At 43.0% G+C, this 27,082-nt stretch overlaps 1 protein-coding gene across 4 annotated transcripts in view; it reads left to right on the forward strand.

Annotated features, from left to right (window-relative positions):
• The window catches only part of ZNF407 (zinc finger protein 407), a 454,530-nt gene that overhangs the window by 353,094 nt on the left and 74,354 nt on the right, over positions 1 to 27,082 (forward strand). Inside the window, exon 9 of one of the 4 annotated variants that reach the window (XM_042911184.1) lies at positions 1,349 to 3,467. The exons of the other annotated variants lie outside the window; for them this stretch is intronic. Coding sequence (XP_042767118.1) covers positions 1,349 to 1,395 — 47 coding nt within the window. The 3' untranslated portion in view covers positions 1,396 to 3,467. Of the gene's footprint in view, positions 1 to 1,348; positions 3,468 to 27,082 lie in introns of those variants that run through there. 4 annotated transcript variants of the gene reach the window in all.

Consider the following 27,082-nt stretch of genomic DNA (forward strand, 5'->3'; position numbering starts at 1 on the left):
TTTACGCAAAGTCCAGGACCTAAGGTTAGTGCATTTGTACGTCGCATTTAAACAATTACTGGTATCACAAGTGCATGTATGCCGTAGTCGAATGATCTTACTATTCTCTGGTTTTGTAGACTTGAATAATTGTGGTTTTCTCTGAAGTTTGAAATCCCAAAATGAGTACTGTCTCCGATTAGGTAATAGTGCTTCTTTATTACAGCATTATTATGAAATTAAATGAGATAATAAATGTAAAGTGCTGGGGAGAGTGTCAAACGCACACAAGGAACTTAATGAGTATGACTCTTCTTCTGCACTTTGGGACCTCATTCTGCAGGCAGGGTGTCTTTTCTGTGCTTTCTAACTTTACATTCACTGAACTGCTTCATTCCTCCCACCCACTCTGTGTTACAAGACGTTACTGTCTCCATCTCGCGGATGAGGAAGCCGGACAGTCAGATTTTAGGTCCCTTGTCCAGGATCACGGAACGTGTAGTGGCAGGGCACGCAGGAACCCGCGGTCCAGCTCCAAGCTGTGCCCTTCGCCACCGTGCTGTGGGGAGAGAGTGGCTTTTGCCACAACGGAAGTTTGTCCAGTACTCGGAAAATTCCAGAAGAGGGAGGCTTCCCTGGGTTTTAGTCGGGTTTTGAAAATGTACTTATCAGTCTTGGAAATCAGAACGGACCACCTACCATCTGTGTTCTTTTCCCGGTTGTGCCGCACTTCCGATCAGATCCGGACTTGCTGTGCGGGTGGTGTTTCTGGGAAGTGTTGGGAGTAGCAGCAGTTTGGTTTGACACGTGCAGAGTAACACAGTCTGAAAACCAGGTTCATGAGGTTATGTATTTGACCAAAACCAATTTTCGTCAGAGCTTGGGAAGCCATTTCCTTTAGAAGTCTATGGGGTTTTGTTTGTTTTATTGTTCATTCAATAAACGAGACTTACGCAGCGATCCTTGCTTTGTATCTTATTTCTTGCTTTTGACTTAGTGTCAGCGCTGTGTCTTTCTCATTACTGAAAATCAATATCCTGTACGTCAGAAATATTTCATCTCATTTGTAGGAAGCAACACAAACTTTCTGTTGAATATTCCCTAATATAGGCGCTGGCTCAGTTGGTAAAGCACGTGACTCTTGATCTCAAGGTCGTGAGTTCAAGCCCCACGTTGGGTGTGGAGATTATTTCAAAAAGAAAATTCTGTAATATGTGAAAAATTCTCCTTGCTATTTTTTGCTGTATTATCATCTTTAAGGTCTAAACTATTTCCCTAAATACCCCAAACTATAAACGTCTTTACAAGAGTCCAAAATAATGTATAATACAATGTCATGAGGCATTCTTTCTAACTTGACATCTGCCAGATACGCAAAATCCCTGGAAGTGGGCGTCTTGTCTTCTTCACCTGTGAAGATCTACCCGAAGGTAAGTGTTGTACTTGGCCCACGTTAGACAGACACTGTCCATGTCTTCTGTAGGAATGGATGAGTATCGGCCCCTCAGGAACTGACCCCCCTACTCCCATCTTCTTTGCATCAGACTCTTCTATGTACCAGATAGGTCATGCCCACTCCTAATGCATCTGTCCTTGGGTCTGGGCCTTTGCACATGCTACACCCACTCTCCGCCCTCTGGGAGGCCGAGCCTGTCTGATTCCCTAAGGCCAGGTCTGGTACTCTTGTCCACTCCCCAGCACCCATGTTCATTCTCTAGGGCACTTGCCGTACTTCATTGCAGTTGCTTATTTGCTGTTCATCATTGCTACTGTAAACCCTTTGAAGGCTTAGTGCTTGGTTGAGTGATTTGTGGAATGAATTAATAAATGAATGAATGAATACTAGTAGGTCTTACGTTCCTGGCTAGAGGCCTTATTGGCCACAGACTATCCATCATTCACCTGCACTACAATCCTGTGTCATTCTTTTGTACATAATGGTTCATCCTGCTCTGATAGTAAGTGCACAGTCTTCGTTCCCGGTGGGCACTTCAGTCCTGTAGCTACATACAGTCCTTGGAGCTGCCAGAGTCCCACTCCCATTTCTTTGTAAAGTCAGCCACTTTTTCGTTGATGCTAATTTTTCTTTCATCTCCATTGATTAAACCTCATTACTTGCACCCTGAATACTGAATAAAATGTTTCCAAGCTCCGTAAGAAACCTTTGGGATATGCATTGCTTTTCAATATCCAGTTCATGAGAAGTCTTGACATGCGTAGTGATTTGAATTACAAAATTTTGAGTCTGTTCCAGCATTTTAGAATGCTGATTTGCAGATTAAATACTTACACCGTACCGACTTTCCGTGTTCTTTGGAATACGAGTACAAATGAAAGCCAAAACAGTTTTGCCCTATGTGATAATTCATTGAACACTTTGGAAACGATGGCTTGTGTAGCTTTAAGTATTTCCATACACTGGTGTCATGTGGTGGGATTCTCCAGACCTACTTGGTTCTTGAGAGGTAACCTCTTGGAACCATTAGTCATGATAGTACTTACGTCTGTGCCATCTTTATATTTAATTGATGGGCAATGGTCACGTTTAAAAATATTTTTAGATTTGTTTATGTACTGGCAGAACATTTAATAGTACTTCCAGTTTTTGCACGGCAAGGGATCCAGATTTTATAGCACCATCCCCTCGTTTGTGCAGCAGTCTTAAAATTTGTTAAGAAGAGTTCATTGATAGCAAATTTTTCTACATTTTACTAGCTTCATATTCAGCTTTTTAGACATTTCACATAAGTATAAGGCAGCATTTATATTACTGAGTATTTAAGATTTTAGGTGGCCATTTTCGATGGCTTTAGAATGGTCACATTTTGCCACCCTTTGCAGATTTCACGCTGGAAAATTTAATACATATAGGAAATCATTGGAAAAACCCTCCCGTCTTTTCATGAAAAATTCCATGCCTGTGTGCATGTAAGTGAAAAGACTGATGCCTGGTTGAATTTGGATTGCCTCTCAGGAAGAGAAGCAGTCAGGGGCAAAGGCCAGGATCACAGCTGCCTCTTGACCTTGAGTGAACACAAGCATGTGTGGCGCCCTCTTGGGGAACAAGAGTGCCTTTTGCAGCCGTGGTCAAACTTGTCAGCGCCTGAAACCTTTACCGAGTGCACCTGCCGTGCGAACCCTGCTTGGACAAGTATAAGATAAGCACCAAATATAAGAGTAGCAGGCAGAGTAATTGTGTAGCCGGCTTTCTCACGTAGCCCGTTTATACACTGATCCTGGTCTGTAAATGGATGGGACAAGGCAGTGTAGTGAATGAAGCCACAGTCCTCGTGAAGGATCATGTTAGAGAGTTCAGTGATGGCACTGTGCACATGGGGGACCACCCGCATGCCTCCCTTCACCTGACTGCATCTTCTAATTGCCTACCAGCTTCCAAAAATGCTGTGAGATGGCTTGCAATAAAATCACTATGAAAGTAAATGAAGAAAAATCTGAAGAGAAGTTCAACAGCACTTTTTTTCCTTCCAACCTTATATAGAATTTCTTCTGTATATAATAGAATCTAAAGTAAATCGTCTTGCTTTGTCAAGTAAGAAAATTTTAGAATTGCATCTGAGATGTTTAATTCAACAACCTGTCTTTTTTTTAAGTTCTTTTGAACTAGCATCTTATAACTAAACTTGCAGATTGCTTTTCTCTTTTTTCTCTGTCATTTTAGTTTCCTTGTTTTAAACCTATTGTTTGTTGGTTTTTGTTCCAGATACTCAATTTGGCTTGCCTTCTACAAACAAATGCTAAAGGTTAATATTTTCTTGCGTTTTGATCCATGGAATTCTTATGTCTATCTAGTATTTCTCCAAATATGGTATACACACTGCTGATACGACAGTCACCTGAGGAGGTTATCTGTTAAAACTACGGGTCTGTCTAAGGAATCAGACTGGCTTTGTGTGGTGCTCCAAGATCTAAAATGCCCCACTGCATTTTAGCAGTGTACCACTGTAATTCCGATAGCGTTGGAGAGAACTTCTGCATTTTGGGTCTAGATATACTGTGCAGGTAATACCCCAGTTTTGTAAAGGAAGGGATGTTGTTTTAATCTCTAACAAAGTATAAGTCTCTCTGAAAAATGCCTTCCAGTTGGAAATTCTAGTAAAGGCCATTAAAAATCCTGAATGCTGTAGTTAAAGCCATTGTTGTATGAAGCAGTAATGAAGAGATTCTCTCCAAAGCTTTGGGAGTTCTTTTGAATTGGTGTTCCCATATAGGTAACATCATTTTTCTCTGGCTGGCTTCAAGATTCTATCTTGGTCTCTAGTTTCCAAAAGTTTAAAATGTTTCACACGGATTTCTTTGGGGTTATCTCCTTCTTGATCTCTGGGTATCTTTCACCAAATCTGGGGAGTGTTCCGACATTATTCATTTAAATATATTTTCAGTTTCACTGTCTTCTCTCGCACTAGTGCTCTGATGATATAAATGGTGGATCTTTTGTGATGGTCCTAGTAGCCCCTTAGGCTCCCTTCATTTTTCCCCAGTCTATTTTCTCTCTCATTCAGTTGGGGAGTTCTAGTGGTCTGTCCTCAGGTCCGCAGGTTCTATCCTCGGTCATCTCCACTTCATGAGTTTTAAAATTTTGTGTTGGGGCGCCTGGGTGGCTCAGTCTGTTAAGCATCGGACTTCAGCTCGGGTCGTGACCTTGCGGTTCTTGAGTTTGAGCCCCACGTCGGGCTCTGTGCTGACAGCTCACGACCTGGATCCTGCTTCAGATTCGGTGTCTCCCTCTTTCTTTGCACCTCCCCTGCTTGCGCTCTGTCTCTCTCTCAAAAATAAATAAACATTTAAACAATTTTTTTAATTTAAAATTTTATATTGTATTTTTCAGTTCTCTGAATCCCATTTATTTTTTGTAACTTTTATTTTTTTGCTGGGATTTACTAATTTTCTTTGTTTCGGGAATTTGTAATTTATGGTGAAAGCATTTTTATGATACCTGCTCTAAAATTCTTGTCAGATTATTCCAACATCTGATTCATCTGCATGTTGGCATAAGATAATTATCTTTTCTCATTCACATTGTGATTTTCCTAGTTGTTGGTATGACAAGTGATTTTTTTTTTTTTAAATCGTGTCCAGGATATTTTGTCTGTTATGTTAGGAGGCTCTATGCTTTGAGTTTTTATTTTAGTAGGTGGCTACCTTGTTTTGGTTTAGCGTGAACCTTAGTATATTTTTGTAAGGTATAAGCACCCGTGATGGTTTACTTCTCATGCTTTCGCAGTGTTATTTCAGCTTGCTTGGTTTTTCTGATGCTGCTGGAGCTCCCACTGAACTCTGCTATGACTGTCTCAGGGGCAGGATGGGTTTCCCTGGCCAGGTGACCATGTCTATGCTGAGGTCTCCTACCTGTGCTTCTGTCCACCCTGGGGTCTCTGGGAACGGGAAGAAGGTCTTGGGCCCACAAGGCCAAAGAGGCTTCCTGGACCAGGCTGCTGGTTGGGACTGGGCCTTTTTTCCAAGTTGGGACTTCGGGAGCAAAGCATGTCCCCCTTATTTTTGCAATCAGACATTTTTATTAAGGGTTTTGATTGAATGTTAACTCATTTTGGTGAGATACTGTATTTTTTTAGATGTCCTCTTTTAGTTCTTGGTCTCTTTCACCAACTTTTTTTCCTTTTTCCACCCTTTAAATATCGTGATCACCTGTATGCCAGTCTTCTTTGTCCGTGCCCACCCACTCTCACTGTGTGTCGTCACTTCACCGATTTCTACCATTGGAGCTAATGTATTCACAGCCACCATTACCACTTTCCCCCAAACACAAGAATAAATGTGAAGAACTCAGTTCCTGGGAGACAGAAGATATTTATTCCCTACGTCCTTCTCCCCAACTTACCAAAGATGTACTCATCCTCCTCCTGGGGTCCCGTTTCCATTAAGGCTGGCACTGCCTAAGTGTTGAAGCTAGAAACCTCCATTCATCTTCCAGTCCCTCATTACTTTTACCACCCCCTTACCCTGGTCACATGTAGTCAGCTCAGAGCTTCCCAGGTCTGGCCTTTTGCCACCACCCGAGCTCAGACCCAGCTCTCCCTTTGCTTCTCATGTTCTAGCTCTGTTGCTTGGTACACACACATTTACAATTGCTGTATCTTCTTGGTGGAGTGACCCATTATTTTTATGAAGTGTCCCTTTAAGTCCCTTGTGATTTAATTTGCTTTAAAGTCTACTTTATTTGATGATAATGTAGCCAACTCTGCTTTTTTTTTTAAAAATTAATGTTTGTGTGGTATATGTTTTATCCCTTTACTTTCAGGCTGCATCTATCAGTATATTTGAAATGAAACATACATACTTCTTGTAGCAATATGTGATTGAGCCATATTTTTTCTTTCATACCCTCTTTGACAATCTCTGCCTTTTAGTTGATTTTTAGACCATGTAGTCTTATTGTAATTATTGATATATTAGGGCTTAAGTGAGCCATTTTATTTTTTTGTTACTGTTTGTTCTCCCTGCTTTTTGTTTCTTAGGTTTTTCCCCCCTGCATTCCTGTGGTTTACTTGAACATTTTTTTTTAGAATTCAATTTTTCTTTTTGAGTGTGTCACTTCATACAGCTTTCTTAGTGATTGCTGTAGCTATTGCATTACATAAACTTACCACGGTTAATGGGTGTCAGCATTTTACCAGGTTGAGTGAAGCGTAGAGGCTTTACCTCCCTTTGCTATCCTTGACCATCCCTCATTTGTAATATAATTGTATGTAATGATTACATACATTGAGAACCACATTAGACAATGATATAAGTTTTGCCACGGTCATCAAATACAATGTAGAGAACTCAAGAGAAGACTGTGTGACATAATCCCACTAAATACCAGCCTTTGGGTCACCAGGAGCAAGTTTTCTAAAGCTTATTGGATTATTACCTGTCAGTACTGAGTCATGGTGCCAGGCCAACGGGCAGTTCCATAAAAGCAAGTCTGTTGGAGGTGATTGGGACAAACGTTGATAACTGAATATCTTTTTGCATTTCTTCAGTTTTATAATATTTGCTAGATAATTGCTAGCATTGTAAATGTTATAGTAATAAATAAAACAAATGTGGTGTATTTCTTTGCCAGAGCCGCCGTAGCAAAGTACGAGAGCCTGAGGGGCTAAAACAACAGGAATTCACTGTCTCACCGTCCTAGAGTCCAGGAGTCCACAGTGAAGGTGTTGGCGGGGCCGTGCTCCTGTGAAATCAGTAGGGGAGCAGGCGGGCTACATCTCTCTGCTGGTGTCTGGTAGTTCCTTGGCTTATGGCAGTGGAACCCTGGTCTTCATGGACGTTCTCCCCATGTGTCTGCCTGTGTCCAGGTTCCCCCTTTTTATAAAGATATGAGTCGTACTGAATGTATGGAGTAAGCCCACCCTACCCCAGAATCTCCTCTTATTAACTTATTACATCCGCACTGGCTCTATTTTCAATGGCAATTGAATTAATTTATCGTAATATATGTAACTATTCAGATGCATATTCTAATAGCTATAGTGAAAAAAATATTGTACACTCGAAAGAAATGCGCAAACATCAGATGGGGATTATACGCCCTCGCACCCTGTGTGCCCTGTCCAGTCGGTGATTTGCCTTGGTCCTGTGGTACCAGGCAGCTTACGTCACAGTTGTGATTCGCTGCCCCTTCAGGTCTGGTCACATCCTTCTTTAATCACATCTTGTAGTATCAAGTTGCAGACCTTTCATTTTGAAAAATCTGAATATCTATGTAAATCTTAATAATAAAGAGTTAAAACAGGAGAGATCTACAAAATAGTGGCGTTGTCACAGTTTAATTTGCCATTCATTTCAAGATGGTTCTAATGACTTTTTCCCCAAGAATCAAATCACCTTGGACAACTTTACCTGATTACGTTAATCACGCTAAATATGAAACTGTCTTATGTGGAATGGTTAGAATTTACAGAGGCTATATTTATACCTTTCAATAGCATTCATTAAGACATACATAGTGAAAACTACCAATAATAATGTAGATTTTTTTTCCTTTTGTTCTAAAACTTTTTAAATGCTGTGCATAGAAGTCAGGGATGTGGCGTGAGGCGACACTAAGGTAGGACTGCCGTGGTTGTATATGCAGTAAAAGTTGTACATTTCTGTCATTATCCCTTTAAGTGCAGGGTAAGCCATCACGGCTCAGGAGCTCCGGAGGTGTATGCTCTGTTACAGCACACCTAGTGAGATTTGTCACTCTCCCGAAGGCTGTCCTCTGCTTAGCTTCTGCTTTGCTCTGTCTTGGGGAGGACAAGAAAGAGAAATAGTTTGAAATGAAAATATTAGGAAAATCTTAGATGATATCGATTTACTGATTTTTATGCGCAGTGTGTAGAACCGTTAGCAGATTCTGGGCCTGTGCCATTAATACGTACTTAGGTTCTGCAGGATTTTGTCTTAATATGCTCAGTCCTTATTTATATAAAGCATAATTCTGACTCCATTTGAGTAATGTACATTTAGCATAAGCAGAGTTGTAGGCTGGCATTATTAAAATGCATAGAGTCGACATCCTGGGCTTCTGCTGAAATATGCTTTTAATTGTAGCAGAATTATGGCGATATATTATCCATGGAAGTCTGGTTATATCACAGTATTGGCTTGCATAGTAGCTCTTTGCTCCATGAGAACTGTATAGTAACCCATATGTTGTGGTTATGCGTTTAAATACTCTATAGTGTGTAGATCTGAATTGCTTGATATAGTATTATCTAAGCATATGTTATCCTGTAGAAGATGCATCTTGTAGCCAAGTAGTTTTGAAAAGAATTTGTCAGTTTTAATTATATTTACCAATGATTGAAGGTCATTCATATAAACACACATGGTTTGTTTAACAGAAGCTCTACTTTGAGCTTTTGGAATAAAAAACCGAAAAGACAGGAATAAAGGAAACATTCACTGATAGTACATTTTGTTTACTTTTATAATTTTATTAAACTATAATTCACACTTCTATGATAAGTCTAGGGAAAAAAAATCGCTTTATAGATACCACGGTTTCTCCGCAGATTAAATTTTAGTGTTCTAAACAGGAGCCTAAAATGGTCTACATCAACGAGTATACTAATGAAGCCTCAACCTGCAAAAGGAGGTCTTTGGGGCATGATAATGTGGTAACATATGGCATCTATTTAATAAGTAATGTTCAGAAAAGAATTGGGGCCTGATCGTAATGCATCCTATATAGCCCCCGGTGAAGTTTTCTTTTCTTTTGTGTGTTACTACGGCCAGTGTCCACAAACACGGATGGACTCGATGGTGGTGATGCAACATTTTCCCTTCGTGCCAATTTGTAGAGAAAGGTCTTCCTGTTCAGCTGATTTAGGAGCTTTCTCTTTTTAATTACATGTTTTAGAGAACAACTATACTTAATATATTTCCTGCGTGCACATATAGTCTGGTTTTGGTCATTTCAGCGCCTGCCGTTTTACAAAGGTAGATGCTCTAGAGTTCTGCATGTTTTGGGTGAGCTTTTGTGGGAGTCCCCACTGTCATTCCAGACTGGCTGACCCCAAATGTCAGCTAGCCATCCTGCAGTCAGGAATAACCGCGTTTTGAAACCATGAATCCCGTGGTCGTTAACTGTTTCCTCATCGGTAAACTATTGTCCTCTTTCTGTCACGTTAAGATCTTTTTGTTCAAAGGGATGAGTTTATAAATGTCCCTATGCCTCTCTTCTAGTTTCATCTTTTTCACATTATTTGTTATAAAGATAATGTTGGCTTATATTAAGCTCCTTTGTTCAGCACGGCAAGGATTTCTTTCTGCAAGTCCAGCCCTACAGGTTGGTTACAGACCTGCAACCTGTAATTCAGTAGAGCGGTGCCCTGTTTACAAAGTCCCGCTTTCCTGTGCTGTCAGTTCGGGCAATCAGCACAAAGACCAAGCGCTTTTGGAACTAAATAAACAATGAGAAAAACATTCAGGGCTGCCAGTAACCCTTCACAGGTAATTTAACAGCCTTTGACTACACGGCATCAGTTGCTGTAGATGTCTGCCGAGTATGAAATCTGACATTCTGTCTTGCCATGTTCCGCCAGTAACTCTCTGCGTAATCTCTCGCTGAGGTTCACTGGAGCCCCTTCAGAGCATTGTGCTTTCATACTGAGCCTAAGTGGTCCTATTATGACAGACATCCACACCTGCATTCTGTCACATGTGCGTGTCATGTAGGTTTCTGATATGGAGCATCAGATTATTTCAAATTGGGGGATTAACTAAATTGAGAATTTTCTCCCGGTCTATGAGGAAAACGTCTCTACTGACAAGTTCGAGCCCTTTGAACTGTTCCAGAAAGGCTTATAATGCTAACGTATAGGCTACTCTACCTCTGCGGAACGATATGGGCTGGACAGGCGGAAAACGAAAAAGCGTTTCTACATCCTGTGGCACAGAATTTTAACCATTTAGATAATTAGCGCTTTTGTTCAAAGCCCTGTGTTTATGTGTATTTAATTTAACTTGTTTGCTTTCTGATACATTTGATGGCATTGCTGATGGTCTGGATAATGCTTGCAGTAGCTGTTTATATGATTGTTTATATGTTTCGAAGGCAACAGAAAACATCTGTGAGTTAAAGTGAAGTGACTTGAATCCATCTGGATCAGTCAGAAGTCGTCTTCTCTTGCTAATATCAGCAACCAGATGAGAGTACAGGGCATAAAAGCAACCAGCAAACAACAGAGGTGACCCTGCCTGCACATTCCAAAGTGCCATCCCGCACACGTCACTCACATGCTCGGAACATCCGCACGAGGAAGAGATGGTGAACGCTCCTGGTGTGTTTCTCTTTCGTATGTTTCGTGACGACTTTTAGTAGAGCATCTCAAGAACGTTTTCTGATGTGAGATGGTTCATTTAAACCCTTTCTTGAGTGTATATCTAAAGAGGTATGAATAAAGAATAGAAGTAAAAGATTTATGTTTTAGATATGTAATTGAGTGGAAAGTACAGATCTTGAATATTCAGACAACCCAAATGTCTCTGGGATCCTGGCGGGCACCATAGGCGTTTGAGACAGCTGGGAATGGTGTTTGGTGATTGGCTCACCTGACGCCCTCCCACACAGGAGAGCACCTCACCATCAACAGCTGTCACTGTTCTCTTAAATTCGTGCCAGTCTTGTAGGTCAGTGTTTCGATTGGCGCTTTCTGACTTACTACTGTGTTTGAGAATCTTTTAAAACATCTATCGAACATTTGAATCTGTGTGTTTGTGTGTGTGAATTTTCTCTGTATTGGTTCCTATTGGAGGTTCTGAAATTTTCATGTACATTTGCAACATTGGTATGTTATAAATGCTAACATTATTCTGGCCTAACTTTTAGATACATAGTCGGAATTTCTCTCTTCTTTATTGACTGTGTTTAGGCATCTTCTATCTTACATTGCATTTCTCATTGCTACCAAGTCAGGCTGTACAGTGTGAAGTCCTGAGAGGGGCCGTGGGCCGTGAAAGCCTTCACAGATGTGGTGGTAACGAATTGAGTGAGAAGTTAGTTAAAACGAGAGGTGCGAGGAGCCCATTCCGTGAATAACACGAGCAAAGATTTGGATGCGAGGAAAATGCCGTGCCTCGCGGGGGGGCCGGCGAGCCGTGGCGTAGAAGTGGAACCGGGGAGCGGCGTGGGTTTGGGGAGACCGGGGTTGGCCTGTTCATGTTCGGACTTCATCTTACAGGCAGTGAGAAGCCATGGAACGTTTTGAAGAGTGGAGGAGTAACATCATTGGGTATGTGTTTTGGAAAGGTCATACTGGCCGTGATTAAGAAAGAGTCTGAAAGACACAGGTGGAGGCGAGCTTGCGGTAGAGGAGAAGTGACAGGAATCAGAAACGGAGTAGGTGTATGAACTTTCTGGAGGCCAACTAGCAAGACGCAGCAGAGTGAGTGTGGGGCAGGAGGAGGAGGGCTGAGGAGGGTTTCCACTTTACATCCTGACGCCGGACCGGATAACAAGGCTGTGGAACAAAGACACGGGCGAGTCTCGGGTCGGGGTGGGAGGTTGGCAGGACACAGGTTTCGTGTAAAGCGCGGGAGTTTGTGGTACAGGCAGGGCATCCAGGTGGGGATACGTAGGAGGCACCTGAGAGCCGGAACTTGAGTGCCGGTGAACACGAACGCAAGCACTCTGGACACCGGGTGGTCGGGGTGGTGGAGGGAAACACAGTTACCAAGAGGGACAGGCGAGATGCGGCGGACACCAGCACGAACGGCCGCGTGACCGGGAGGACGCTGACCCCACACGGAGAGACAGCAAGAAGTCTTCCCAGTGAGCACCGACGCTGAGCCCCCTCTGGGGCCACCTCGTGGAGGCCACCAGCGGAGGCCAGGCTGTGGCGGCCGAGGAGCTGACGGAGAAGACGACGGACTCTCACCCTCCTCTCGCACACGTGCGAGGGCCTGAGCAGTGGCTCTGGCTTGGTGGCTCCTGGAAGATCGTCTGTGCAGCACGGAGCGGGCGTTAAAAGGTGTGATTATCAGACGAGATACGTAGAGCAGAGACACAACAGAATTCGTATTTGTAACGTAGGAGGAACTCACAGGCATCAAAGTGGAATGAGAGCCCGGAAATCTCAGAAATGGGCAAGAACCAAACTACGTCACAGAAGTAGGGTCAACCGTAGTGGTGGAGAGAGAAAGGGAAGAGAAAACCAGGACTTCTTCACTTATGAAATAGTCTCTTTGTGATTGCTTGTGCCCAGCGTTCTCCAAACTTTGGATTTGTTTTCTGAGACCCTGCAGAAAGCACGAGGCTAGCTGAAATATGAACCCAGATGTTCTTACTATATTCGCGCGATCATTTTTGCTCTAGCTCAAGGCATTAATTTAGGTAATGCTAGAGCATATGCCAGTCAGTACCATGTGGACTCACGAAGAAGAATGTTCAGTGGATATTATATTTCGTTTAAGTGACAAACTTGAATAAAGGGCTGTGTTCCACACAACCTGCTTCCGCTGTTAAAATGGTCTTCCCCCCAACCCGAAAGAAAGATGGGTAGTTTTTAACACTAAAATTATTTGAAAATCTCATATCAACTCTTTATAAATGATTGGATAGTAACTAATTTCAAAGGGGAAAACAAGTTATTCTTATATCAGTAACCTTTTTCTCACATCCTTTTTTTTTTTTTCTTTAAAAAAAAGAAAGAAACTGCCCACATTGTTGATGGCTGAATTTCTGACTCTCTTTTCTCCCTTCAATTTAAAGAGGGCAGTTTCCAACCTGACAAGATTCATTTGCACACATTAGGGACATTACGATTTTTTAGATAAGACTACGTTGCTGACACATATTCTGAGACATTTATGTGCTAAGAAAATTCCGTGTCTGGCGAAGCCCGTGTCCAGCGGAAGACGGCCATTTTGGCTGTGTGTCCCTCGGGGAAGGGTGACGACAGCCCCATGGGACAGGGTGGGCCAGGTGATCGACATCTCTGCTGCCAGGATTTGGGTGGTAACGTGAGAAAAGGGCTAAATAGGGCCCCCAGGAGCCACTGCGGCTGTAATGCCTGAGGGGCGGCGCCTGGGTCACTGATGTTTGCTTGCGAGTGTTTCTACTGACCGTGACCGTTTCTCCATCAGTGTGAATGGCAGCCCGCTTCCCAGGCAGCCCAGCACACCCCGCCTGGTGCAGGGCCCGGAACAGGTACACAGTACAGACCTGCCTCCCTGCGCTAGGTGCCGTGAAGAGGCAGGGGCTGGAGCGTGTGTCGCTGTGGCTGGCTTGCACGCTCCATCCACGGATGATTCCCTGGAAAGCTGGTGTCCCGGGTCCACACGTGCCCGTTACCTGCTTATCAACCTGCTCTGGCGGCTGTGGAAAATCAGGGGAAGCTGGGGGTACCATGTGACTTCCCTGAAGCTCTGTTTCTGGTGTGGGACGAGGCTAACTGGCTCTGAGGAAGGCTGCTGAAGAAGGATGTAATGAACTGCGCAGAGAAGCCACGTGCTCTGGGCTGAAGGTGCTTCAAAGGAAAAGGGGAGTCCAGGAAGCTCCCTGAAGCCCATGGAGGGTTGCTGGCCCTGGAGGAAGGATGGGGTGTGGCTGGGACGGGGCCCCAGGGAAGACAAGTGTGGCATGGTCTCCGGGAAGACTCCTGAGCAGAGAGGTTTTGTTTCAAATGTGGATTATTTTCCACTTACAATTGTACTTTGCCTTAAGCTATAAAAACTATAAACGCATGCTATAAATGTATCCTAAAATATATGCCACATAAAATCGACGCTGTTATCCAAATGTTGGTATGAGACTTCTAGGATTTAGTGGCTTCGTAACTAAGTTCTGAAATAGCACATTTTCCCATTTTCCACTCTTTCTGTTGGCTTAAAATGGGAGTTCGGGATACAGCAAAATCATTTTGAGTCTTTATGATGGGCTTCTTCACAGGATTAATCTAGGAGAAAGATGAATATTTGGTCTTCCTAGAGCTACAGATTCAGCAACATATCTCCATTGTCAAGGGTGATCTCCAAGAGGGACACTGAAAACACGTCCCTGCAAATGTAGAGGACTTACTGACATTCTCTGAAAGGTTTTACTTTCATAATTCTTCCATATCTTATTCTTTAAAGGTGTGGACATTGCCTGTGTCTGTGAAAAGTGTTAAACTTTTCTACAGGGCATCCTATTAAAGGCAACCTAACCTTAGAACCCATTATTAAAATACCTTAGCTTATAAAAAATGAAAAGCTCTACAGTCCCTTCCCCAAAGCACCGCTGTTGAATCTTCGCTTTATATGAAATGAAGTTATCTCTTTGGACACAACGAAGAAAATCCAATAGTTATTGGAGGTAATTGTGGAATTAATTATCAAGCTGATTTGTAGTGAGCATTTTCAGACAACAGTGTTGATTCAGACAAAGTTACATTTGGGTCACCACACTCATCAGACATAAAAGGCTCGGACTTTGTCACCCAAGTCCTCTCAATTCATCCGTGATACCGTTCACACTAATACTCCAGTGGCCGGTAATCAGCATGTTGTTACCTGTTAAGTGAAGACATTTTCGTCACTGTCTTTATGAGCGCCACCTCTGTTTCCTTTCTCCATCACGCAGCAGGTAGGTGGATAAAAATATTGTAGCATCTAACAAGCAGACATTGAAATTTTGTTCTAAAATGGCAAATTAAATCTGTCTCTGGTGGTTCCAAATTATGTAAAATAAAAAAGAAACTTTTATCACTGATAGGTCTTGTCATTCCTATTCAGTTACCTTTTTAAGAAATTGATGAATTAGAACTTTTTTTCTTCCAAAGAAACTCATCAGCTCTGCTCATTGTTATTCCTGAAAGGCTTACTTCCCAGGTGTAAAGTTCTTTGGAATTTTTTTTTCTTTTTTTACGTTTGATCATCACTTACTTTTCCTAATAATGCTGCTACTCTAATAGCTTTTTATGAACCAAGAATAGGATGTTTTTCAAAAACCAAGCCAGTTATGCCATATGGATCAAAGGGAGAAAAGGGTAGCAAGAAACACCCCCGTTGGGTTGATAGCCACCTCTGTGATTTCGTGATGTACTTCCCACCACACCGTTTGTCATTCTGGGTAGTGACAGCTTTGGCCACGTCACACTTCCCGGGCCTGTCATTCGCCGCTCACTCCCGGATCTCCCTTTTCCCGTGTGCGCTGGCCCCGGCAGGTGTGATCAGAATCCGCCCTGTGCTGCGTAAGCCACGCTGCAGCTGCCGCCATTTGTAGCTGGAGAACCGCTGTCTCCTTTGTAATTTCCCAAATGAAGGTGGAGGTGCCGAAATCACGTGTTAAAACCGAAAATAACAAAAGCAATACTGTGTGTTTTCTGCTTGTTTGCTCAGTTCCCATCCAGAGGCCTGGCACAGAAATCATACTCCACGTTGCTGTTTTTGTCGATACTGTTATTTGGGGATGATTTGATCAGTCCGTTGGTCTTCACGTCGTCCTGAAGGGTAGACTTCAATACAGAAGAAATGTGTGCCGTCGCCAAAGCTTAGCAAAGTAAAACTATTGGGTTTTGCAAGCACGGCAATCAGTAGGGAAAGGAGCAGGCATTCTGGGTTCGAATTTGGAAGAGTTGTAAGCGACGAGATGTTCCATGAGAATCCCTGTCTTCCTCAGAGGCCGGTGGCTGAGAGGCACAGGCCACAGAACAGAAGACAAGAAATAGGGGTTTCACAGTCGTGGCATTTCCCGGTGGCCCTGCTGTTGGTCTCACACTGAGCAATTCTACCTTCAGCTGCGTGGGAGTTAGCAAGGATAGAAGGACGAGAACTGTCAGGCCCAGCTCCTTTGACTTTGCTTTGAGAGATCTTCTTAAAAATTATACCATCTATTTGAACATTTGTTCCACTTGGCAGTTCATAAACAACTTGTATCATTTGATAACAACCCTCTGAGTAGTTAAGTCATACCTTGTTCTTTATGGAAGATGAAATTGATTTTAGCAAAGCTAAGTGATTTGTTCACACTTCCATAATTAACACAACTAGCGCTGGAATGTTATGTACTATGCCACCAACCAGCGTGAGCCACACCCCACTTGCCTTTAGTAAGCTCGGGAATTCTGTGATTTTTAATGTCTCTGCTTACAGGAAGGAAAGTTACCAGGAGAAGGAAAAAAGCATCACATCCCCTTTTTAGAGGCACCTGGACCATCCAAATCATCCCCACCAAAATCCATCATAAAATTTAACAAGACCGGTAAATTAAATATTTACTTTTTGGTTATAATAGGTGAATATTGGTTTTATGTTCAACATTTAATCCACTATCAGAAAAATTTTTAGGGGCACATGGGTGGCTCAGTCAGTTAAGCATCCAACTCCGGCTCAGGTCATGATCTCGTGATTCATGAGTTCGAGCCCCACATTGGGCTCTGTGCTGACAGCTCAGAGCCTGGAGCCTGTTTTGGATTCTGTGTCTCCCCCCTCTCTCTGCCCCTTCCCTGCGCTCTCTCTCTCAAAAATTTATTTGAGAGAGAGAGAGATTTTTGAGAGAGAGAGAGAGAGAGAGAGAGAGAGACAGAGTGAGAGACAGAGAGAGAGGAAGACACAGAATCCAAAGCAGGCCCCAGGCTCTGAGCTGTCAGCAGAGTCCAACAGGGGGCTTGAACTCATGAACCGCAAGATCACGACTGAGCGAAAGTCAGTCGCTCAACCGACTGAGCCACCCTGGTGCCCCAAATCCACTATCAAAATTTTATGTGCTTTATGTTTGAGTTCTTTTGGGCTTGGTATATAAGTATATGTATGTCCTTTTTACAGGCCTTAAAACATAATTTCAGTTCATTGCAGTTCAAGCTTTTTGATATTCATCCAACAAAGAGTATTGAAAACCAACTAGGCGCCAGAGTGCTCCAAACTTAAAAACATGAGATGATGATCAAGAAAATCTCATACTGTTCCTGTGGCTTATTTAATGCTGAGTTCTTGGTTAGAATTGCTGGCAGCAATTACAAAATGCAAATTCGTTTCAGCAAGTGCGAGCCACTCTGCTGGATGGTTTCCGGGGGTGACAGGCATTGAGGAGCAGGTCCTGCGGTTTTTAGTAAACAGAGTATCACGTGACTGAACCAGGTTTCTCTGGGCCACTAAAGATCTTTGGGTTTGGTTGGGAGTTGGACGAGAGTTGAGGTTCGTACCTGTTGAAGGTATATTCGTGCGTTCCATCTTCTCAGTACAACTCTCGGCTGCACGAATTACCTTTGCCAGTACACCCCGTGCAACACATTAGTGACCCGAAAGACCGACTCCATCTTTGGTGGTTGAGCGTGATTCTGATTAGATCCTATTTTAATAAGAGAATACCGAAGAATGCTCTTTCCTTGGTGTCTTTCACAGGCATCATGTTAGCTTCTCCATCTGAATCACCCTGCCAGTTCAAGAGTGTACCTTACTTCGTTCACTCCTCTGATAACATTTACTTTTTGAAAGCACCCTGTAAACCTTAAGATGTTTCTGTTCAGGACGAAAAACTAAAACTCACCAAAAAAGGTTTGAAAAATATTGCTCATCTTGCAGTACAGAAAATTTGTTTCCTTAAAAAATTGAGTACACAGAAAACCGTACTAATATAAATCAACTTCTCAAAGGCTACTATTTTTAAGCCAATATATGCTAGTTTCTTTAAAGTTACAGATGCTTCCTACATCATATTAGTTCAGCGTATTTCTTTCTTTATGATGTAATTGAAACGAGGAAAATTGGGAGTCTCCCACTGTTCATTGAGAGTGACAGCGAGAACAAAATGTAAGCTTTGGAAAAGCTTACACAAAGAAGGAAAGTCTTAGTCTTTTAACTGATGAACTCTCCAAACTCTGGGAATTTAGAAACGATGGAGGTTTGGCTCTAAGTCTTTCCATTCCAGAGGCACCACAGAGAGGAACGGTTGGCTGGACCGCCTGGGAAGGGGCGCGCTGCCCAGTTAGCGGAGCGCGAGTGCGCTCCGCTTAGATAGGGGTCCCCTGGGAGCCTCTGTGACCTGGTGGCCTGGGCCACCGAGAAGCCAGAGCAGTACAGGGAACAGCGGTTGCTTGACCCAAAACAAGAAGGGAGAGAAGCGGGAGCCGCGGCCTGGGTAACCTCGGCCAGGCTCCTTCAGGGCAGATGGTGTGGGTGCCTGAACTGCCGGCAGCACCAGGACGCCAGGGCGGCCCCCGCCACGGGACAGGGGACCTGATGTGTTTGTCTCCTTGAACTTCCCTTTTCTGCTTCCTAACGTGAAATACCTTCTTCTTGGCCCCGCGCAGAAGAGTCGTTGGGCTGGACCGTGAAAGCGGTTGGGGAGCTCGCCGTCCTGTGTCATTGTCCCAGGGTCACTGTGCGCCCTACACGGCGGCACTCACTGCATTTGAAGGCATGGGGCCAGGGCCTCACGGCGCAGGTTCACCTGTAGGTGGAATGGTGGCTCACGCTCCTCGTCGTGCAGCGCAGGCGAGGGTGGACTTCGAACACCGAAATTCTGCAATTTCAGTGAACAAACGTAAGCTCTCAGGGGCAGTATTTTACATACTTCAGCGTGCTGTGTGGACTACCGGAGAACTTTAATTGAAAACACACTGTGGCAGCATGTTACCCTGCTGCCAGAGGAAGCATTTTGGCATGTTGTGTTGATAGGAGACTACTATTAAATTAGGAATTATCACCCGAGTAAAATGTACACACTCCAGAGAGGCTGCTTGGTTAATACTGTTTCTTGGGCAGCAAACCTTTGCAGACCGTTAGCTTACAAAGCACTGCTGCTGATACGATCGTGCACGAGAGTCATGGGATGGTATAGCCCCTCCCCATTCAGGAATACAATCTGGTTTATGATTTGCATTCTTTGCCGCATGTTTACTTTAAGCAGCCACTTAACTGCGTGTAGATTTGGAAACATCTCCAAGTTTTTGCTCTTAAAGGAAAAAACGTATCATCAGATTTCCCTACAGTACATAGAGAAAGCTGACACGAAATTCAGATGCTCCTCAATTCTTATAAAATGTGGGTTGAGACATATACACATACACTCTCAAGATTTCAATGCGTATGTGACTAAAGAATACACCTTGTTCTGTATGAGGCAAGTAGAATTCCTCTTTAATTTCCACTTTTCCTCATACTTACTGTTATTTCCAAGAGGAGGAAGGGGGAGAGTGAGGTTTCTTAAATATGGTATTTTTATCTTTCTTAATAGACTCTCTAACATGCTAATATGTGTGAATGTGATATTATAATATGTGATGTTGTATGTACCATTCTTTCTAAAATATGAAGACTAGTATCTTTCATGTAAAGGCATTTTAAAAATATTTTTGTTCTAGATGCACAACCTAAATTTTGACCAAAAATTACATGTGTGTTTCAATGATATGTTTAGTTGTTAAAGTACACACATATATTAGAAATATATACTTTTAAAATGCATTTACATTGAGGCATGTGAATGGCTCAGGCCGTTAAACATCTGACGCTTAGTTTCAGTTCAGGTCTTGATCTCATGATTTGTGAGGTCGAACCCCACGTCAGGCTCTGTGTTGACAGCGTGGAGCCTGCTGGGATTCTCTCTCTCTCCCTCTCTCTCTGCCCCTCCCCTGCTCATGCATGCGTGTGCTCTCTCTCTCTCTCTTTCTCTCTCTGTCTCTCTTAAAAATAAATAAATAAACTTTAAAATGCATTTAACATTGAGAAGTTAATACTGCTTAGAAAGCACGTGGCTATATCTGTACAAGTGAGGTTTTTTTTCAACCTTTGAATCTCTAAGTAGATAAGTCCAAAGGTGTTAAGATCACATTTATTTTACAGCTCCTTTGATAGATGATAACATCATCAATGTCTGTCAGATTTATTATAGCAATCCGAAGAGCATGGTGGAATTATTATAGGTTAGCCTGCATTCCCAAACCCAGGGAGAATCCACGTGAAACCCTAGGCTCGGGTGCAGGGTCTGCGTCCGTCTTCTCAGACACGAGTGTTTGCTGGAAGAAGGTCCCACCGCCTGGAAGCCTGACCCCCCTCCTCTGTTGCTCACGCTCCGTTCTGGCAGCACGAGAACGTCTTCCTCCAGTGATGATAATGATACTGGGAGGGAAGAGCGCATGAGGCGAGCGCCAGAGGGATGGTGACACTGCCAATCTCGAGTCTCTGGTTTCATCAAAAGGTGGAAAAATACACTCAACAAAATTAAAATTGTAAAGCAAAACTGGAAGGAAATAAGGTTAGAAAAAAATGGCAATAGTTAGGGATATATGTTTAAAACCATGTTCAAGATCTGAGCAATAGAAACCACAAAACACCATCAGAGGAGTTACTGAAGACAAGACCTTGATCAGTGGAGATCCCACGCTGATGGGTGGGAAAAGTCAGTACTGCTAAATGTCAGTTGTTCCCAAACTGATCTGCAGATTCAACGGAACCCCAATCACAATCCACGTTTGGTAGAAACTGACAGGCTGCTTCCAAAATTTATGGGGGAATACAAGAACCTGTGATAACCAGAATAATTTTGAAAAAGAAGACAAACTTAGAAGACACTCAGACCTGATTCTAAAACCTACTATAAAGCTAGGTAGTCACTTGGGTTGGGAAGGTGGGAAAACGGGTCAAAGGGATGCAATTATGTGCAGTGAGTAAGTCCAGAGATCTAATGGAAAAAGAGTACCTTCCGGGAGCTCTCACCACAAAAGAAAGAAAGAAAGAGAGAGAGAGAAAGAAAGAGAGAAGAAGAAGGAGGAGGAGGAGGAGGAGGAGGAGGAGGGAGGAAGGGAGGAAGGAAGGAAGGAAGAAAGAAAGAAAAGAGAGAGGGAGAAAGAAAAAAGGAAAGAAAAGAAAAGGAAGAAACTTATGTGAGGAGATAGAGGTTATTACATGTTAATTAGATTGACTGTAGTAATCCTTTCACTGTATGTGCATATCAAATCATCATGTTGTACACCTTAAATATGTACAACTTTTATTTAAGAAATTAAAATAAAAATCTTGAATTAACTAGGGAAGAAACTATAGTTAGAGGCATGAAACACCACATATTCCATAAATAGACCCCCATATGTATGTGGTCAGTTGATTTTCAAAAAGATGCCAAGGAGGAAAGATTAGTCTTGCACCAACTTGTTCTGGAATATTTGTGTATCCATATGGAATAAAATGAAACTTGACCCATACCATTCCCCAGATTAATTCAAAATAAATAAAAACTTAGGGGCACCTGGGTGGCTTAGTCAGTTAAGCATCTGACTTTGGTTCAGGTCATGATGTCACGGTTCACGGGTTCAAGCCCCGCATCAGGCTCTGTGCTGACAGCCCAGAGCCTGAAGCCTGCTTCGATTCTGTGTCTCCCTCTCTCTCTGCCCTTCCCCCACTCGCACTCTGTGTTTCTGTCTCTCAAAAGTAAACATTTAAAAAATAAACAAATACACAACTTAAAAAGTTAAAACTCTAAACCTTCTAGAAGAAAACATAGAAAAATCTCTGTCTATCCCTTGGGATAGATACCCAAGATATCTTGAGTAGCACATGAAAAGCACAAAATGATTTATAAATTAAACATTATCAAATTTGAAATTTTTTCCTTTTCAAAAGATGCCATTAAGTAAGGATAAAAGCTGTACATACATTTGACCTAGTTTTTGAATCCAGAACACTCAAAGAACAAATTATAACTCAACAATAAGACAAAAACGCAAGTAAGAAATGGCAAAAAAAAAAAAAAAAAATAATAATAATACAAATGGGCCGTCAGTACATGAAATGATAATTAATTAACATCCCCAGTCCTCAAAGAAGTACGATGAAAACACAGTGAAATACCACTACAGCCCCATGAAAGTTGCTAAAATTTAAAATATGGATAATAGCAAATGTTAGGAAGATATGCTGCATCTGGAGTTGTCCTACTTTGCAAGTGGGAATGTAAAATGGCATAGTCACTTGGGAAACCAGTTTGACAAGTTCCTATGAAATTAGATCTTCACCTACCATATAACCCAGCAATTCCACTCCCAGGTATTTACCCCCAAGGAATGAAAACACATGGCCACACAAAGACTTGCCCATGAAGGCGCATAGGAGCTTTGTTCAGAATAACTAAAAACAGCACACGTGGCCATCAAAAGATGACTGGATAAGCAGGTTAGGGTCGATGGAATACTGCCCGGTGACAAAAGGTGTGAACTAGCAACAAGGATGAGTCTCAACAGCGTCATCCTGAGTGAAGGCAGCCAGACCCAAACAAAGACATTCACATGATTCCATGTAAATGAAACTCTAGGAAAGGCAAATCTCTGGTGACAGAAAGCAAATCTTTGTTTGCCAAGATGTGGGAGGTTATTGACCTCAATGAGGGCACACAGTTGATGGAATTGTTTCATATCTTCTGGGGGGTGATGGGAAATCTCCAGTGTTTGATTGCGGTGATGGCAGCCCGACTGGATGGATCTGTCAAAATTCAACACAGCGTTCACTCAATGTGGGTGCCTTTGACTGTACATAATGTATGTGCCACAATAAAGCATGAGCAGATGACTCCAAAAGTAGGGAAGGGAAAGGCACATGGCATGAATCGTCCTATTTGGTGCTTTTGAAAATTCTATGAACGTGGCATTTTAGGTATTGGAGTTGTATTTCTTAGTCATAAAAACCAAAAACATTGATGATTTTCTGTGATACTTCTTTTCATTTTCCTTCGTGTTTACCTCCTGACGTGCTGCATCCATAAATTCGATCATGAAAGCGGTGTTCTCTTAAAAATTCTCCAGAAAGATCAGACACCTAATATTAAGTAGCTTATAGGGTCCTGAACTAAGATTTTTAAAAATTATCCTTCACCAAACTCAAAAATATTACTTTTTAGAAAAAGTGGTTCCTATGACTTATTATTGACACGCTCTTAAAGATCATTGCAGAGCGGGTGGAAGGCAATAAACATCATTGAGGCTTGAAGTACCTGGGGTCACAGAACGTTAAGGATACGAAAATGAAACGCTGTCTGTGCAGGTTTCAATTAATTCCTTCTGTGAACCTTAAGTTCATCGCCAAATGCCGTACTTAGTTACTTACTGTATCCCAACCAAGTTCAGTGGGACTGGTTTTGGTTAAATTGGGCAATTGCCAAGGGAATCTAAAAAATTACAGCAAAATTGTGGTCATTAAAGTAAATTTTGTCTTAATTTTATCTTTTTTCCCCTTAAATTCGTAGATTTGATTCGCTTTGACACTCTCTGATTATTTTCTATTTCTGCATGCTATTAAACATTTGAAATTGTGTGTATGACAACAGAAATCTCTTTCAAAAGCCAGAGAATTGACAGGGTTTCCTGAACATTTCAACCGTGGTTTTTATAGCTCCACAGATGATTCATACACAACGTAAGATGTTAAGGGCTGAGCTCCTTTTGAACTTACTTTTGCAGCGGTGATCTCTGGGAAACTTTTCTGTGAGCTTTCACAAATGCCACATTAACTCTTCTTACAGAAGCCAAACAAAAATTCACACTCAGCTCTTGACTTTGGCATCCGGTCTCAGCCGCCCCCAGTTGTGTATGGATGAGATTAGTGTGCCATACAGCTTGGCGAAAGGTGAAGTTGCCCTATAGATGAACTGCAATCTGTTCTTTTGTGTATTTTACTAAAGAATGTCAACCGAACTCGTGGGGAAGGGGAAATGCTGATCTGTCCTCCCCTGTCTTCAGGACACAGATGGCCCAGACATGTTTGTGGCTCAGAGAAGGTGAGGGAGCTGCTGAGCTGCCAGTCAACAAAGATTGATGAAATCTGAGACATTCGGAGGAGAGAGCTGGCAGGGCACCAAGGGCATTAGCATATGAAACCGGCCTCCACTGTGGACTCAGCTTCTTCCTCACACGTTGAATTTCCAGTTAGACTCTGCTGAGTTTATTTAAGTACCTGCTTATAACAGGTCAGATAAATCATGAGAAAGTTCCATTTTGTGCAGCTAGGAAGCTGGAAACCCATAGAGTAACACGGGGAGACCAAAATCTGAGGGGAGCGGAAGAGGCTCGCGCAAAATCTTACTGTTGCTGTTCTGGTGCACGCACTTTAATTTGGCTTATGTTTAATGGAGTGCAGTGCCTTGAGACCTTAAACGGTTCTGGTTTTGACTAGCTTATCTTCTGTAATAGATTTGGTTTCTAGAGCTGTACATTTTAAATGGTTTGGCACCGATAAAAATTAGAGAAATGTAAATATAATAGCAGTTAGACAATTTTATTTTTAAGATTAATAGTCTCTCTTTTAGTGAAGGTGAGTCATCTGTGGTCATTTTTTCTACTTAAAATGGTGTCTTAGCATTGTAGCGTCTGCATATATATTCTTCTTTAAAATCAATAAGTGTTCAATATTGGTACTAAATTTAAACGTGGCTATTCTATAACATGTCCTAAAATTTATCCTTACCTTAATGGGCCTTCCATGGATATTATGAAGTAAGTTGAGCTTTATGTTCAGTGATTTTTCTAACATTTCTGAGCCGAGTAAATCTTCACTGTGGCCATACTGCATCACTTTATCTGCTTCATCCACTCAGACTCTCAGAGGTAAGTCCCAGACTCAGCATTCAGAGCCTAACGTTCAGCTCGGAGCCCTCCTTAGAGTTCCTTGGCTCTGATGAATTTCGTTACATAATTTTGAGAGAGAAGAGTAGGTCTACAGCTCACTTTTATACACGATCCTCCTGTAAGTTAGCGCCTCCCGGCTTAGAATGGAACCAGGGAAGCTGGTGAGGACATCCGGCCCTTAAGACTTCCCACATCCTCACATCTGAACCGCCACATGTACGAGAACGGAAGTCACGTTTCTCATAGCCACAGGTGAGGGCAGGAGGACACTCGTTCGTTTATCCAGCAAAAGTCTACTGAGCACTAAGCAAGGCACTGCTGGGAGTCACTAGGACACATTTGTGACCAAAACAAAGATTCTTGCTTGTGGAGCATCTGGTCTACCAGAAAGAGCCAGAAACCCAACGAAAGGCATAGTAAGCACATCATGCAGTTCGTCACAAGGCGAGGTACCATGAAAAAAAGAATGGAGGAGAGGACCGGGGATCGGGGTCTGGAGGTGGACCTGGGCGAGGAGGAGCTGGGCAGTTACAGTGTGACATCGGGACGGCCCGGGGGGCCTGGTCGAGTTGGGGCCATACGAGCGAAGACCTGAAGAGATGAGGGAATTCTTCGTGGATCCGTCTGGCACGAGAGTGCTGTGAACAGAGAGAACGGCCAGCGCAAAGGCCAGCAGGACGGGAGCACACTGCAGGGGAGACGGGAACGTCTTTACGTGGCAAGCTGAGGATTTGTGTACAAAAGCTGTGTAAAGTCCAGAAAAGCTGGGAGAATAGCACGAGGGGGAACTTCAGACTTCTGCCGGAGATGTAACTGTGGCTGACGGACCCTCCCACTGGGAAAAATTCGAGTTTACTTTGCATACAGGTGGAAATTATCAATGAGGAGAAATCTTCAGATGGCCTGTGTCTACAGGTCTTACATCGATCGTTCGGCCATCAACTTGTGTCAGTGACAGCTCCGTCAGTGAGAAACTATGCGTGCTTCGGCAAATTCTTTCAGTTCAGCTAATATTGTCCACGTTGGGAGGTAAAGTAAACCGTAAGAATACCTGGGGCTAGTCATTCTTCAAGCCAACAATCCTTTCTTGAACATCAATTCTATGTAACGTCCTATGGCAAGGTACAGTGCTGAGTACAAAAATAAGTAAAACGTGGCCTATGTCCGTGGATACAATGTATGCATAAATAAATAAAAGTAAAATGGAAGAAGACTTCCACCTGTGCCCACGAAGGAGTAGCTGGTATAGGATGGGTCCTCACACACCATTTAAGAAAATAGAAAACTAGATGAAATATATGAAGCAACTCTTTTCAGATCCCGGATGCTGAGCATTGAGGGCTGTGACCCGAAGAGAAATGTAGGGAGCATACAGCTTTGTAGCTTTCTTTCTGGAAGCAAATTCCTCACCGTCGTTCAGGGAGAGCCGGGCAGACTCACTCAGCCCGGAGTTTAGAAGCCCAAAGTGGCTACGGTTTGCAAAGCAGCGTCCCCAAGAAAAGGAAGGAACTCTGCAGACAAAGAACTCCAGAAGTCTGCCGGGCTGTTCTGGAGGCTTTAGCCACATAATGGCCCCCACGTGGCGAGGCGCCAAGTCTGGGGAAACGGTCAGAGAACAGGTTCTGGGGAGCCGTAACCCCTGGAGCTCACACCGGACAGGGCGCTCGCTGTTCCAGTTCCCGCAGCCAGACGAGAGCAGACTCAGGGTTCGCTCAGGGTCCAGAGGATCGTGCTGAGGTAGGGCCACACCCACCCCAGAGGAAAGGCCGCTCTAGACCGACCCCCGACAAAGCTCAAAAGCAAGCTGACCCACAGGCAAATATAACCGCCCGTCAGAACAAACGTCAACACTCTTGAGGGAAGACAGAGAAACCCAAACGTCCAGTGTAACATTGGTGATCGCTGTCAGACAAAAATCATTTCCAGACCTGCTAAGAAGTAGCTAAACATAACCTACATTCAGGAGAAAAATTAGTGCAGAGAAACAGACTAATAAGGAGGACTCAACGTTGTCAGAGACACGTCTCCGCAGAGTGACCTACAGAGCCCTCACAACC

This window comes from Panthera leo, chromosome D3 (genome assembly GCF_018350215.1).
Source record: "Panthera leo isolate Ple1 chromosome D3, P.leo_Ple1_pat1.1, whole genome shotgun sequence".
NCBI lineage: Eukaryota > Metazoa > Chordata > Mammalia > Carnivora > Felidae > Panthera > Panthera leo.